The sequence below is a fragment of the Mixophyes fleayi genome, chromosome 7, assembly GCF_038048845.1.
Source record: "Mixophyes fleayi isolate aMixFle1 chromosome 7, aMixFle1.hap1, whole genome shotgun sequence".
Taxonomy (NCBI): Eukaryota; Metazoa; Chordata; class Amphibia; order Anura; family Limnodynastidae; genus Mixophyes; species Mixophyes fleayi.
The window spans coordinates 1,603,057-1,618,953 of record NC_134408.1 but is presented as its reverse complement, the minus strand read 5'-3'; the positions used below and the strand labels follow the sequence as shown (position 1 = coordinate 1,618,953).

Sequence of the window (15,897 nt, the reverse complement as noted above, 5' to 3'; positions counted from 1 at the left end):
ACACAACAAATGGCAAAACTTCATTCATTTTCCAGTCTGATGCAAGAGAAGAGAATGGTGTCATGAGAAGGGGGAGGAGAGAATCTGCAGGAGGGAGGAGGAGACAGGGGCAGGTGGAGGGAGGGGATAGGTAGAGAGGGGCAGGAGGGAGGAGGAGACAGGGGCAGGTGGAGGGAGGGGATAGGTAGAGAGGGGCAGGAGGAGGGAGGGGCAGGAATCTGAATGTAACCATTTCCTCTGTGTACTGATACTTGTTACACAGATACAATGTAACAATCTCACTTCCAGAATTCTTCATGTAACCTAGACTGAACTGAGAGATCAGAGGATGAGTGAGAGGTGGGGGCTCTTCTCTGTGCAGGGGGTGGGGGCGGCCTCTCCCCTGTGCAGGGGATGGGGGCAGGAATCCATTACAACAAATAGTCTTTTCTGTGTGATCAGATCACTGAAATTCCTAAGGCCCGGGGTGAGGGGCAGAATGTGCAGAGTACATTGATGGCAACAAGTGTCTATTGCTGGTTAGATACAGAAAGTAGAATAGAGATGTATTGCTCGGTATTGGTGGTTAGATACACGCAGAATACATAGAGAATTGCATGCAACATATAGATCAATAGAAGTGGTACTGTGCAGTTATACATATATACAGAGATTACACTCTGTATACAGAACAAGAGAAGTGGTAGTGTGCAGTTATACATATATACAGAGATTACACTCTGTATACAGAACAAGAGAAGTGGTAGTGTGCAGTTATACATATATACAGAGATTACACCCAGTGTACAGAACAAGGGAAGTGGTACTGTGCAGTTATACATGTATACAGAGATTACACTCTGTATACAGAACAAGAGAAGTTGTACTGTGTAGTTATACATGTATACAGAGATTACACTCAATATACAGAACAAGAGAAGTGGTACTGTGCAGTTATACATGTATACAGAGATTACACCCAGTGTACAGAACAAGAGAAGTGGTACTGTGCAGTTATACATATATACATAGATTACACTCAGTATACAGGACAAGAGAAGTGGTTCTGTGCAGTTATACATATATACAAAGATTACACTCAGTATACAGTACAAGAGAAGTGGTACTGTGCAGTTATACATATATACAGAGATTACACCCAGTGTACAGAACAAGGGAAGTGGTACTGTGCAGCCATACATGTATACAGAGATTACACCCAGTATACAGATCAAGAGAAGTGGTACTGTGCAGTTATACATATATACAGAGATTACACCCGGTATACAGTACAAGAGAAGTGGTACTGTGCAGTTATACATATATACAAAGATTACACTCAGTATACAGTACAAGAGAAGTGGTACTGTGCAGTTATACATATATACAGAGATTACACTCAGTATACAGTACAAGAGAAGTGGTACTGTGCAGTTATACATATATACAAAGATTACACTCAGTATACAGTACAAGAGAAGTGGTACTGTGCAGTTATACATATATACAGAGATTACACTCAGTATACAGTACAAGAGAAGTGGTACTGTGCAGTTATACATATATACAGAGATTACACTCAGTATACAGTACAAGAGAAGTGGTTCTGTGCAGATATATATATATATATATATATATATATATATATATATATATATATATATATATATATATACAGAGATTACACTCAGTATACAGTACAAGAGAAGTGGTACTGTGCAGTTATACATATATACAGAGATTACACTCAGTATACAGTACAAGAGAAGTGGTACTGTGCAGTTATACATATATACAAAGATTACACTCAGTATACAGTACAAGAGAAGTGGTACTGTGCAGTTATACATATATACAGAGATTACACTCAGTATACAGTACAAGAGAAGTGGTACTGTGCAGTTATACATATATACAGAGATTACACTCAGTATACAGTACAAGAGAAGTGGTACTGTGCAGTTATACATATATACAGAGATTACACTCAGTATACAGTACAAGAGAAGTGGTTCTGTGCAGATATATATATATATATATATATATATATATATATATATATATATATATATATATATATATATATACAGAGATTACACTCAGTATACAGTACAAGAGAAGTGGTACTGTGCAGTTATACATATATACAAAGATTACACTCAGTATACAGTACAAGAGAAGTGGTACTGTGCAGTTATACATATATACAGAGATTACACTCAGTATACAGTACAAGAGAAGTGGTACTGTGCAGTTATACACAGAGTATTGCCATTGCACATTGGTGTTTGGGGTTGTGATCTTACTTTCCCACCCGCCTGTTGGGAAAAGAGGGAAGTGGGAATTCCTTTGCTACAACACCTGGTGGCAGACAGTGGTACTGCACCTAATAAAGCCATATACTTGAGAATTAGAAGCTGGTTTATTAAATGGCGATTCCTTTCTCCCAATACATGAAAGGGTTACCACAGAGTATAACTTCCGTTGCCAATGTGCTAGTGTTCGCTGGCGATGGTGGGCCTGTACCTTTGAATGTAGAAGCCTATTTAAAGGTATTACAGCTATACTGCTAACACTTCTCACATCTCCATCTGTTCCATGATGAATGGACTACGGTCAGTAAAACTCATCTCATGCAATGGTCTTGTCACAGTATTTATCTTCTACTCTGTGACCTGGTGGCGACGTGTGTCCCTCTTACAGTCTGTTATGTAAGGTGATTGGCCTCATTAACCAATGACCCTAAATGTGTTCTCTGTCCCTGCAGGACTATGACGGCCTCATTGTACGTTCAGCCACGAAGGTCTCCTCGGATGTTCTGACTGCAGCTACCAGGCTGAAGGTGGTGGGACGAGCAGGAACTGGAGTAGACAATGTGGATGTGGACTCTGCCACCAAGAATGGCATCATCGTTATGAAGTAAATGAGGGAGCATCATATGATCCACTAGCCCCTTCTGTGGGGACAATCCGTGTTACATTGTGCTAATGGGGGGGACATTGTCTTCTCTATTACACCTGTCACCAAGTGTTGGGTGTCTGTCGGACGTGGACGGGGTTTGGGGGCGCGGAAGGGGTTTAGTGCACATAATGAAGTACTATTTTTAAAGCTTCTTGGTAATTTTGTGACAATAAACTGGATATTCGTTACTCTCCTAGAAGCGCGGGTGACGGTGTGTATGGTTGGTGAATAAGGTCTTGCAGAGAGCAGCCCTCTCACATACATATTACATGATGTAGACGGGTCCCTTCCCTTGTCCAGCTCTTCGGTCACTGTGTGACATCCTCTTGGTTATTTTACCTGCTCTGGTCTATTGTTCCACATTCATCCAGGTTGTCTCATTACGCCCTATTGACCATGTATTGGCGTCTCCACCTCCTCCACGTGCAGCCATCATCTTCTATACCCCATATAACTCCTTACTGACCCCTCATCTCTCCTCCAGCACTCCTACCGGGAACAGTATCAGTGCAGCCGAACTGACCTGTGGACTCATTCTCAGCCTCTCCAGGTAGGTGGAAGAGCCGGGGGTGGGGGGTGATTGAGGGTTGATCTTATTTAACCCTCCGTCCTCTCTCTTTTCAGACAGATTCCTCAAGCGGCATCATCCATGAAGCAGGGGAAATGGGACCGCAAGAAGGTGTGAACCATACTGCTCACAATCTATCTATAGATAGTCTGACATACAGTATAGTAATAGGAGCCTGTTCCACAGCTAGATGTCCGACTACCCATAATGCATTTGCCTGATATAATAAAAGCGAGTCCTGATAATGAACAGTGGTATTATAAGGCTGAAGTATTGGAAGATAAGAGTATTACAAGTACTAATGACAATATTCCTCCTGTCGCCTCCAGTATATGGGTTCGGAGCTGCATGGGAAGACCTTAGGAATCCTGGGCCTGGGTCGGATTGGGAAGGAAGTGGCTGTAAGGATGCAGTCCTTCCAAATGAGGGTGAGGAACCCCAAATTCTTTATTCTCTGTGTCCCTGCTCCTATTCTCCTGCGCCAGTCACTGCTCCATACTCCTCTCCAGCTCTGTGATGTATTATGTCCGTGATCAGAGGGTTAATTGAGTCTAGAAGAGAATAAATGTGAACTGCAGCGAGGAGGGGTAATTGGGTTATAGAGAGAGGGGGGGTGAGAGGGAAGTTTGGGAATAAGTTGCTTGAAGAGATGAGATTTCGGGGAACACTGGAAAGTTTGTAGCTGGAGAAAGTCTTGTTGCACGAAGGAGGCGATTCCTGGGAACAGTCCTGTAACCAGGAATGGGAGCAGGCGATGTGTGGATGACAGACGTAGATCTTGTGCAGAGCGGGGATGTCTTTCTTTGAGACAAGAAAGGAGATGTACGTTGGTGCAGGGCCGTCCATGACCCTGTATGTTAGTAGAAGTATTTTATATGTGATTTGGTAAAATAAAACCGATATATAGACTGACACAGAGAAGAAGCACTAGAAGAATATTCTGCACGGAAATCCAATCTAGCAGTCAAAATAGATTGTAGGGGTGAGAGTCTGTCCGGGGAAGACCAGTAAGCAGGGAGTTACAGTAGTCCAAGCGGGAGATGATGAAGCAGGAATTGGAGCTGTGCTGTATCTGCATATTACAGACTGAATGTGGAGGATGACACAGTGATGTACATGGGCAGCGTTTACTGTGTTGCCCACTAACATGAGTAAGTCAGGTGACTGGTGTCCTGAATATAACGTTCCATCGCCCCTAGCTCCGCCCTCGCTCTGTGTCACATGACCTTTCTAATGTATTTCTATACAACCTGCTTATCCTGTCTCCTAATCCAATGATCTCTCCGTTCCACCCACTGTTCCCTCCACTCTGTCCCCACAGACCATCGGTTATGACCCCGTGATTCCCCCAGAAGTGACAGCGGAGTTTGGTGTTGAACAACTTCTACTAGAAGAAATTTGGGAACAGTGCGATTATATCACTGTACACACCCCTCTTCTGCCCTCCACCACAGGTATACACAGCACTGTACACACCCCTCTTCTGCCTTCCACCACAGGTATACACAGCACTGTACACACCCCTCTTCTGCCTTCCACCACAGGTATACACAGCACTGTACACACCCCTCTTCTGCCCTCCACCACAGGTATACACAGCACTGTACACACCCCTCTTCTGCCTTCCACCACAGGTATACACAGCACTGTACACACCCCTCTTCTGCCCTCCACCACAGGTATACACAGCACTGTACACACCCCTCTTCTGCCTTCCACCACAGGTATACACAGCACTGTACACACCCCTCTTCTGCCTTCCACCATAGGTATACACAGCACTGTACACACCCCTCTTCTGCCTTCCACCACAGGTATACACAGCACTGTACACACCCCTCTTCTGCCTTCCACCACAGGTATACACAGCACTGTACACACCCCTCTTCTGCCTTCCACCACAGGTATACACAGCACTGTACACACCCCTCTTCTGCCTTCCACCACAGGTATACACAGCACTGTACACACCCCTCTTCTGCCTTCCACCACAGGTATACACAGCACTGTACACACCCCTCTTCTGCCCTCCACCACAGGTATACACAGCACTGTACACACCCCTCTTCTGCCTTCCACCACAGGTATACACAGCACTGTACACACCTCTCTTCTGCCTTCCACCATAGGTATACACAGCACTGTACACACCCCTCTTCTGCCTTCCACCACAGGTATACACAGCACTGTACACACCCCTCTTCTGCCTTCCACCACAGGTATACACAGCACTGTACACACCCCTCTTCTGCCTTCCACCACAGGTATACACAGCACTGTACACACCCCTCTTCTGCCTTCCACCACAGGTATACACAGCACTGTACACACCCCTCTTCTGCCTTCCACCACAGGTATACACAGCACTGTACACACCCCTCTTCTGCCTTCCACCACAGGTATACACAGCACTGTACACACCCCTCTTCTGCCTTCCACCACAGGTATACACAGCACTGTACACACCCCTCTTCTGCCTTCCACCACAGGTATACACAGCACTGTACACACCCCTCTTCTGCCCTCCACCACAGGTATACACAGCACTGTACACACCCCTCTTCTGCCTTCCACCACAGGTATACACAGCACTGTACACAGCCCTCTTCTGCCCTCCACCACAGGTATACACAGCACTGTACACACCCCTCTTCTGCCCTCCACCACAGGTATACACAGCACTGTACACACCCCTCTTCTGCCTTCCACCACAGGTATACACAGCACTGTACACAGCCCTCTTCTGCCCTCCACCACAGGTATACACAGCACTGTACACACCCCTCTTCTGCCCTCCACCACAGGTATACACAGCACTGTACACACCCCTCTTCTGCCCTCCACCACAGGTATACACAGCACTGTACACACCCCTCTTCTGCCCTCCACCACAGGTATACACAGCACTGTACACACCCCTCTTCTGCCTTCCACCACAGGTATACACAGCACTGTACACACCCCTCTTCTGCCTTCCACCACAGGTATACACAGCACTGTACACACCCCTCTTCTGCCTTCCACCACAGGTATACACAGCACTGTACACACCCCTCTTCTGCCTTCCACCACAGGTATACACAGCACTGTACACACCCCTCTTCTGCCTTCCACCACAGGTATACACAGCACTGTACACACCCCTCTTCTGCCTTCCACCACAGGTATACACAGCACTGTACACACCCCTCTTCTGCCCTCCACCACAGGTATACACGGCTCTGTACACACCCCTCTTCTGCCCTCCACCACATGTATACATGGCACTGTACACACCTGCCCTCCACCACAGGTATACACGGCACTATACACACCTGCCCTCCACCACAGGTATACACAGCACTGTATACACCCCTCTTCTGCCCTCCACCACAGGTATACACAGCACTGTACACACCTGCCCTCCACCCCAGGTATACACAGCACTGTACACACCTGCCCTCCACCCCAGGTATACACAGCACTGTACACACCTGCCCTCCACCACAGTTATACACGGCACTGTACACACCTGCCCTCCACCACAGGTATAATCAGTGTTGTCTCTCCCTAGGTCTGATAAATGATGCCGCATTCTCAAAGTGTAAACGTGGAGTTCAGGTTATAAACTGTGCCCGAGGGGGAATCATAGATGAATCGGCCTTGCTGCGGGCACTGGAGAGTGGGCAGTGCGGAGGTGCTGGGCTGGATGTCTTCACAGAGGTAATCCGACAATGACAAACACTGTGTCTCTTCTCAGACTCCCAGGGAATGGCCTTAATGTGGCCCCTGGTAGAGATGACCGATATGGACCATCTCACATACATAAGGGTAACTTGTTACTATACACAACAAGGACAGGAGTGTGCTGGGTGTTCTCCTTCTGTTAGTACTGAGGTCAGGTTAGATTTATGGTCATCGCTTATGTAAGCTCAAATTTAGGAATTGGCTGATGTCTGCACTACATATAGGTCATACTTGCCAACTCTCCCGGAAAGTCATGCCATTTTGGAGGGGGCGGGGCGAGGCCAATTGCGTCATTTTGGCCCGCCCCCCGCGACGTGAATTACGGTTTCGCGGGGGGGGGGGGGCAAAATGACGCGATTGGCCTCGTCCTGCCCCCTCCCACCCTCCAGTCACGCCCCCTCTCCCGGAAACAATCTTCCGGGAGTTGGTAAGTATGATATAGGTGAGGACTGTGAGTTTAAGTTAAGACCTGTAAGCATATCTTACATTCTGTCTTCTCCAAATAAACGGCAAACTCCCTGCTTTTCACCTTTCTGGGCCACCTTGGCTGAGAGAACTTCTTTTAGGGTCTCTTCTATCCATTATTATGTAGTCTAGTGGTGGGTCCTTCCTGATACAAGTGAGTTGACCTGTATGAGGGGTGGTGGGCCTAGGAGGTAGGTAGTGGACTTGTCAGGTGGGTAGTGGACATTTGAGGTGGATGGTGGACCTGTTTGTCACTGAAGAGGTCACTTCCTGATGGGTGGTAAGCCTCACTTGGATTCACTTATTGGAGGGAGGGTGAGGCTGCAGAACACGGGATGAGATGTTCCTGAGAGAGGTGCGAGGGTCAATTGGGGGGTATGAGATGTATAAGATATTCCTAAATGAGGACGTCTTTTATTCAGGAACCTCCACGGGATCGGGCTCTGGTCGACCACCCTCTAGTGATCAGCCTCCCCCACCTGGGGGCCAGCACGCATGAAGCTCAGAATCGCTGCGGGGAAGAGATCGCTCTGCAAATTGTGGATTTGGTGAAGGGACGAGCTCTTGTGGGAGCAGTGAGTATATTGGGGGATTCTGTTCTTTGTGTTTCCTGATATTATATCCGCTTGGTTAAAACACTTTATTGTTGCTCTAGAAAGTAGATAATTGCCAACTATCAAGTGTTCATCTGCTTGTCAGCGCTATGACTCGGGTCACCCAGCAGATGGCGATGTTGGTCATGGTAAAATAGAAAACTGCAGAGTTGTACAGAACATAACTAATGAACTGGTCACCATACAGGTCTATGGTTAAGGTCCGGTAACGTTAACCCTTTGTTAAATAAGAAACAGCGGTGAAAGTGCATTTTGCCAGCATTTGGCTCCTTAACTCTTCTTCCATTTACCCCTTAGTTACTTTTTGTCACTTCATGTATAAGACTTGCCTAGAAATAAGATCTGTAAGTGGTGTAACTGCTAATTCCATAAATCAAAGAATGAATAAATATCTCCAGAAATATGTTACTAACAGGTATATCAATGAGGGTGTACGAATGGGGGCGCTGTCATAACACCGGTAGTTCTGGATTAGTCCTCTTCTAAAGGGCTGGATACCCATGTTACCTTACATGCATTCCTCTCTATAAATGTTATCTAGAAATATCCAAAAATGTAATATCCAGAGCAAAGTAAATTTTTAAAGACACGATATGACTCTGTACCTTTCACTACTTCCAATGATTTGGCTGCTTTAATATATGAAACATCGACATTTTAATGCATACTTATATTCTATCATGTTTAGTCTTTGTGCACCTCCTAAGAAGCTGCTGGTTTCTGCTCTCACCATAATAGAGTTTAAGGAGTAGCTAGAATCACAATGAGGTATATAATGACATAGAGATTACATAGAAGTTGGCTGTTAGTGTGAAGTTGTAGATTTTCTGCTGCGGCTGGTACATTGCTGTGCTTGAGTTAATAGACAGGACACCATGATCCAGAAGTTCTCTGAGGGTAAATATAACCGCCTGCCACAGGATGGGAGGTGACGTATTTCTCTTCCTTGCCGTCCTGCCAACACTACGACGATGTAAGAAGAGACAATTCCCAAACAAATTGGTATCACTGTATCCAAATAGCCCTTCCAGGTGTTCAGGCTTAAAGATGGGAGATCCGCCCAAAAGACCCCTCAATGACTGGCTCAGACTTCACCTGTGGGCGGCAGGATCATGCAGCATGTAGAGGGATGGACAAATACTATTGAAGATCAATGGGTTCTGGACATTGTCAGAACAGGTTACAAAACAGAGGTCCGTCGTGTTCCCCCCTTCTTGGTCAGCTACAGAACTAGAGATGGTCACTGACCCCCGTGTTTTGGTTTTGGATTCGGTTTTGGATCTGGATTACCGTTGTGTTTTGGTTTTGGTTTTGGTTTTGCAAAACCGCCATTGCGTGTTTTGGTTTTGGTTTTGGTTTTGTTTGGTTTTGTTTTGCTATTTTTTTGGAAAATCCATGTTTTTGGGCCTAAATTAACCCAATTTAGTGCTCCAACTGTATTAGAGACAAGTAATCTAATTGTTGAGGTAATAAATCATCCAAAAAAACAGTTTACTTCTTCGTTGGTAGGCCTATTCTACACACAAAACAGATTGTCTTCCTCTCCATCTATGCATATTGGCAATGCAGCCATCGTCTTTGTATATTACACCCTACACTTATAGTTAAATATGTAAAGAAATGGAAAAAGCCAGTTTGGTTTCTGTCTCTCTAGGCCCCCCTCCACTTGTATAAAATACCAAAAAATTCAGCCATTATAGACTGTACAATATTAATTGACATGGAGAAAGCCAGTTTGGTTTCTGTCTCTCTAGGCCCCCCTCCACTTGTATAAAATACTAAAAAATTCAGCCATTATAGACTGTACAATATTATGAAAAATGGACAAAGCCAGTTTAGGGTCACTCTGTCTATGACACCCTACCCTTAAGGATAAATTGCCCTAACAGCAGCCTTTCAAGATGGTATGTGATATGGAAATGCCACAAGTCACTTTCCTCTTTGGGGGTAGATTGCACCCTACACTTACATAGAAAGTTTTAAAAAGATGTTATCGGCATCATCTTCAGCTTAATCCTCACCCTCATCAGTGTGTACGTCATCATCACAGACTATCAATTCATCGCCGCTTGAATCCGCCATTAGAGAACAGTCAGTGCTTGGATGTCTTGGATGGTGAAGGCCTTCCTCGTGGAAGATGTAGTTCATTTTTATAAACATCATTTTCTCCACATTTTTGGGAAGTAACCTTCTACGGCAATCACTGACTAAGTTCCCTGCTGTGCTGAACACTCGTTCAGAGTACACACTGGAGGGTGGGCAGCTTAGGTATTGCAAAGCAAGTTTGTACACGGGTTTCCAAATGGCCTGCTTTTCTTCCCAGTAAGGAAAGGGACTGTCTGACATTTCCATATCAATTACCTCTTGAAAGTAATCCTCCACCATCCTTTGCATGTTTATACTCATATTGGATGGAGTTATGGGCAAAGTGACACATTTTTTTGAAAAATCCTTCAAACCAGCCCAGATGTTAAATTGTTCTGGTCTGCCCCCTGTGTCTTCCCTGCTTCTTTTTTGGAAATTTAATTTTTTACGAGCAACAGCTTGAGAAAGTGAAGGAGGACACGTCGTCAAGCCGAGGCCCAGTTCAGCGGCCAACTTGCTGAGCAATAGCTCCTTGCAAAAGTTCACATCTCGCTCATTTACAAGTAAAGACTCAATGTAGGTTTTAAACCTTGGATCAAGCACAGTGGCCAAAACGTACTGATCCGAGTTCAAGATCTTAATAACTCGAGGATCATTGTGAAGCGAATTAAGTACTTGATCGACAAGGCCAACATACTTTGCTGAATTGCTTGCTTTCAGCTCCTCCTTCATTTTCTCAAGCTGCTTTTCCAATAGTCTAATTAAAGGAATGACTTGGCTCAAACTAGCAGAGTCTGCACTGACCTCACATGTCACAACTTCAAATGGTTTCAGCACCTTGCACAGCACTGAAAGGATTCCCCACTGTGCAAGAGTGAAATACATCCCCCCTCCTTTCCCAATGTCATGACTTGTGCAATATGCTTGGATGGCTTTGCGCTGTTCCTCCATCCTCTGAAGCATGTACAGGGTGGAATTCCACCGAGTTACCACCTCTTGCTTAAGTTGGTGGCAGGGCAAGTTAAACTGCTCTTGGAGCTGCTGTAATCTCCTACATGCTGTGGCTGAATGCCTGAAATGGTCTGAAATTTTACGGGCCACCGAAAGCATCTCCTGCACCTCACGGTTATTTTGTAGGAAGCTCTGCACCACCAAGTTGATGGTGTGAGCAAAACAGGGAATGTGTTGGAAATCACCCAGCTGTAATGCTCGCACTATATTGTTGGCATTATCAGAAATGACATATCCTGGGGAGAGTCCAAGTGGTATAAGCCATGCATCAATCACATCTCTCAGTTTGCGTAACAAATTGTCAGCCGTATGCCTGTTAGTGAAGCCGGTGATACAAAGAGTGGCCTGCCTGTGACAAATGTTACGTAGTGGTGTACATGCTGCTGCTGTTCCTGCTGGTGAAGGTGAATGACCAACCCAGTGGGCTGTCACAGTCATATAGTCTTTGGTTTGGCCACTTCCACTTGTCCACATATCTGTGGTTAAGTGAACAGTGGGCAGAATGTCATTTTTCAGCGCAATCTCTACATTTTTACACACTTTTTGGTATAGTTGTGGAATAGCTTTACGGGAGAAATGGTGTCGCGATGGAATTCTGTAACGCGGACACAAAACCTCAATTAACTGTGAAAAACCAGCTGCGTTTATTGTGGAGATTGGACGCAGATCTAACACTAACATTGCAGCCATGGCGTCTGTGATTCGCGACTGGGTGACTGCTGTCATATTTGCTTCCCCTCGCAAATGATTGTTTCACAGTTAATTGCTGAAATGTAGGACTGCTCATTTTATTAACCTGCCTCTGGGATGACGATTCACCCCCAGCAGCAGCAACAGCAGCAGCAGGACTAACGCTTTCTTCAGAGGAATCAATAATAGTGCCGGAGTCATCCAGCCTTAAGTGGGATGCCGGGCTAACTCCGAGCGCTACTGAGGATATTGATGAGGATGGTGTGGTGGGTGTATTTTGTAGCCGTCGGTATGTCGGTGAGCGGAGGGTCTTAGCTGATGAGGGAGTGCTTGTATTTTTTTGGGAAGAACTTTCAGCTTTTCCCAACACTTTGCCATGAACTCTCGTTAAATGGCGTAACATAGACGAGGTTCCAAGATGGTTAAGGTCCCTCCCTCGACTGACTGTGGCTTCACATACACTACAAATGGCTATACAATTGTTGTCTGGATTTGGGTAGAAATAATTCCACACATAAGAAGTGGATTTTTTTGTTTTATGCCCAGGCATGACAATGGCCTTTTTCTTGTCACGTGCCAGAACTGCTGCCACAGGTGCAGGACTTACACAAACAACCTCATCCTCATCAACATCCTCATTAGCGCCCTCGTCGCCTACACAAATCTCCCCCTCATCCTCTTCTAATTCCAAAGTGGCATCCTCAATTTGGGTATCACCGGCTACACTCGGGCTATTAAGGCACACATCAGCAGAATGCTAACGATTAGACATCCCACTGTTGGATGGACTCTCCACAGGGATTGTTGTCATTTGTGAATCAGAGCAAATATTCTCCTGTAATGCCTCACTGTTATCTTGCAGCTCGGCTTTGACGCGTAACAGTAGTTGTGCACCAATTGTAGGCTGGGTAACTTTTTGGGATCTGCCACTAATAGCCAAAGGTGAAGGCCTCATTCTCTCTTTGCCACTGCGTGTGTAGATTGGCATGCTTGCAATTTTTTTTTTATCGTCACTTAACTTTTGCTCAGTTACACTTCTTTTTCGCTTCAATACAGTAAATTTTTTTTTGCTTTTTGTTTTTTGCACTAATTTGAAAACACTCTGTTGTTTGACATCGCCTTGGCCAGATGACGTACTGGGAACACTAACATCAGGACTGGTGACAGAACCTGGTTGCTCATTCTGATCATATGTGGACTGCTTTGAATCCATTCTGAGCGCAAACCACTGGGGAGTGCTAAAAATTATTTAGTAGATACTGCTGACAGTTATGACTTTTGACAGCCAGAAATATTAATGCACAATTAGGGAGGACACCCCAAAAGCACTGAGGAGTGCTAAAAATTATTTAGTAGATACTGCTGACAGATATGACTTTTGACAGCCAGAAATATTAATGCACAATTAGGGAGGACACCCCAAAAGCACTGAGGAGTGCTAAAAATTATTTAGTAGATACTGCTGACAGATATGACTTTTGACAGCCAGAAATATTAATGCACAATTAGGGAGGACACCCCAAAAGCACTGAGGAGTGCTAAAAATTATTTAGTAGATACTGCTGACAGATATGACTTTTGACAGCCAGAAATATTAATGCACAATTAGGGAGGACACCCCAAAAGCACTGAGGAGTGCAAAAAATGATTTAGTAGATACTGCTGACAGATATGACTTTTGACAGCCAGAAATATTTATGCACAATTATGGGGGACACCCCAAAAGCGCTGGGGAGTGCCAAATATGAAGAAAAAATAATAAACCTCTATCCTCCTCTCTGCACTAGCGATTTTGGTTAGAGCAATTGCAAGAACAATATTGTATTCTCTGTCCCTGCTCTAATTAGCCTATGACTACACCCTGCTCTCTCCCTCTGTGAAATGGCGATGGATTGCTGTGGAGGCGTGTATTTATAAAGTTGAAGTATCGCGAGAACCGAGCCCCGAGATCCGACGACGTCACAATGACGTTCGGCCTCGATTTGGATTCGGAATGGGCGGGAGATTACCGAGCTGCTCAGCTCGGTACTCGGATACCCAAAGTTCGGGTGGGTTCGGTTCTCGGAGAACTGGACCCGCCCATCTCTATACAGAACCCATTCAGCTCCAGCAGAGTTTGACAAAACCAGTTTGATAACACTTTAACCAGCTTGTTCCTCGTTTCTCTCACAATATGTGGAATATAACTTGTACTTTTTATAGACTTGAATTTTGTTCCCCAGCTCAACAGACTACAACTGCAGTGTCTAATACATGTGGATAAGTGGACATTGTAGCTCATTGTAAATATGTGTATTGTATCTTGTTGATATTGCATGGAAGCTGTTATTCATTGTCCTTTAAAGTGAAGCCATTCTAGGTTCACTCTGAAAATTCCAGGCACTCGCTTCCTCTTTCAACATTAGAAACAAATCCAATTGATTCTCAAATTTCTCATCTAGGCTATATCCTTCCCACATAACAATCTTTGTGCACTCCTCATCCTAATAATCCAAAATGTGCTGCATTGTGGTGGGGTGGTGCAACACATCCATATCCCCATCCTGCAGACACTCCCACAGTCCTTCATCCCAGTACGCCTTTCTCCTGGTTGTACTGGACTGCTTCATCCCTTCCTTTGGGAACTTTTCCAACACTGGGCTGTGATCTGTTCTCTTGTTCCTAGAGCTCACACCCATTTTACTTCCGGGGATCACCTCACTGTGATTTCCTCTCTTTGAGACACGGTTCCATCTTCCGCTCTCCTCTGGCGGGGTGCGCTTCCCCTTATCAAATCGGCACTTAGGCGGCATCTTCCTTCGCCTAAAGCCCACAGCGCTTCTAGTGACACTTTCTACCTTAAAGTCTTTAGGAGTAAGTTCAGGATAATGTGGTAACTGGTTTCTAGTGCTAACTGCTTTGCAGAGCCCTGGAATGTATCACGATACAGTTCCCCTGCAGCTCTACCCAGAGAGGACCTGGGACTGAGTGACCCCACTGCTTGCCACCAAAAATGTGACGATACCGGGATTATCTGGCCCAATGCTATCTACTTCACGCTGGCTGGCCACCCGCGGGTGCCTTCCTATGTCACTGAAGTCTACCCAGTACCTTCTAGGATTCGTATAGTCACTCAGGCAAATGCAGTTAGAAAGTAGAACAATACATTTATAGTAATAAAAACAACAATAGAATATTATATACACACAGTAAATAAGTGCCAGGCAGGTTCACCACATTATCTGTCCCTTACCCCACTAGCTTTCCCTCCCTACATCTCCCTACATCTCCAACCTTATCTCCATTCACGCTCCATCCCGCCCTCTTCGTTCGGCTAACAACCGCCGCCTTTCTTCCCCCCTGGTTACCTCCTCCCATGCTCGCATCCAAGACTTCTCCCGCGCTGCCCCTCTCCACTGGAACCAGCTCCCCCGCTCCATCAGAACTTCCCCCAACTTGTCCAGCTTCAAACGGGCCTTAAAAACCCACCTCTTTCTTAAAGCCCTTCAGTCCCCCACCCATTGACCTCCTCCCAGTCTCCCCCTACCCCCCTCCCTCTCCTGTCCCCCTCCTACTTCCCTCCTTTTCATTCTCCCCCCCCCCCTCTCCGTCCCTGCCTCCGTTCTCCCCATTTCCTCCTCCTACCATTGTGTCTCTGTCCGTCCTACCCTCCCCTTAGATTGTAGGCTCCTCCGAGCAGGGCCTCCTCTCCTTCTGTTCTCCACCACCTTAACTCTGCTCTCCAGCTCCTTGTCTCCTCCGTGAGGTCCTCCGGCCCCTGTCTCTACCCCGCTGGGGGCTCTCACCTCTAATCTAGCT

General features: G+C 45.7%; 1 protein-coding gene across 1 annotated transcript in view; it reads left to right on the top strand.

The window, feature by feature from the left end:
* The window catches only part of PHGDH (phosphoglycerate dehydrogenase), a 28,587-nt gene that overhangs the window by 796 nt on the left and 11,894 nt on the right, over window positions 1–15,897 (top strand). The window contains exons 2-8 of the mRNA XM_075178762.1: window positions 2,747–2,898; window positions 3,425–3,490; window positions 3,565–3,619; window positions 3,838–3,936; window positions 4,830–4,962; window positions 7,062–7,210; window positions 8,122–8,274. Of these exons, the coding sequence (XP_075034863.1) occupies window positions 2,747–2,898; window positions 3,425–3,490; window positions 3,565–3,619; window positions 3,838–3,936; window positions 4,830–4,962; window positions 7,062–7,210; window positions 8,122–8,274 (807 nt within the window). The remainder of the gene's footprint in view (window positions 1–2,746; window positions 2,899–3,424; window positions 3,491–3,564; window positions 3,620–3,837; window positions 3,937–4,829; window positions 4,963–7,061; window positions 7,211–8,121; window positions 8,275–15,897) is intronic.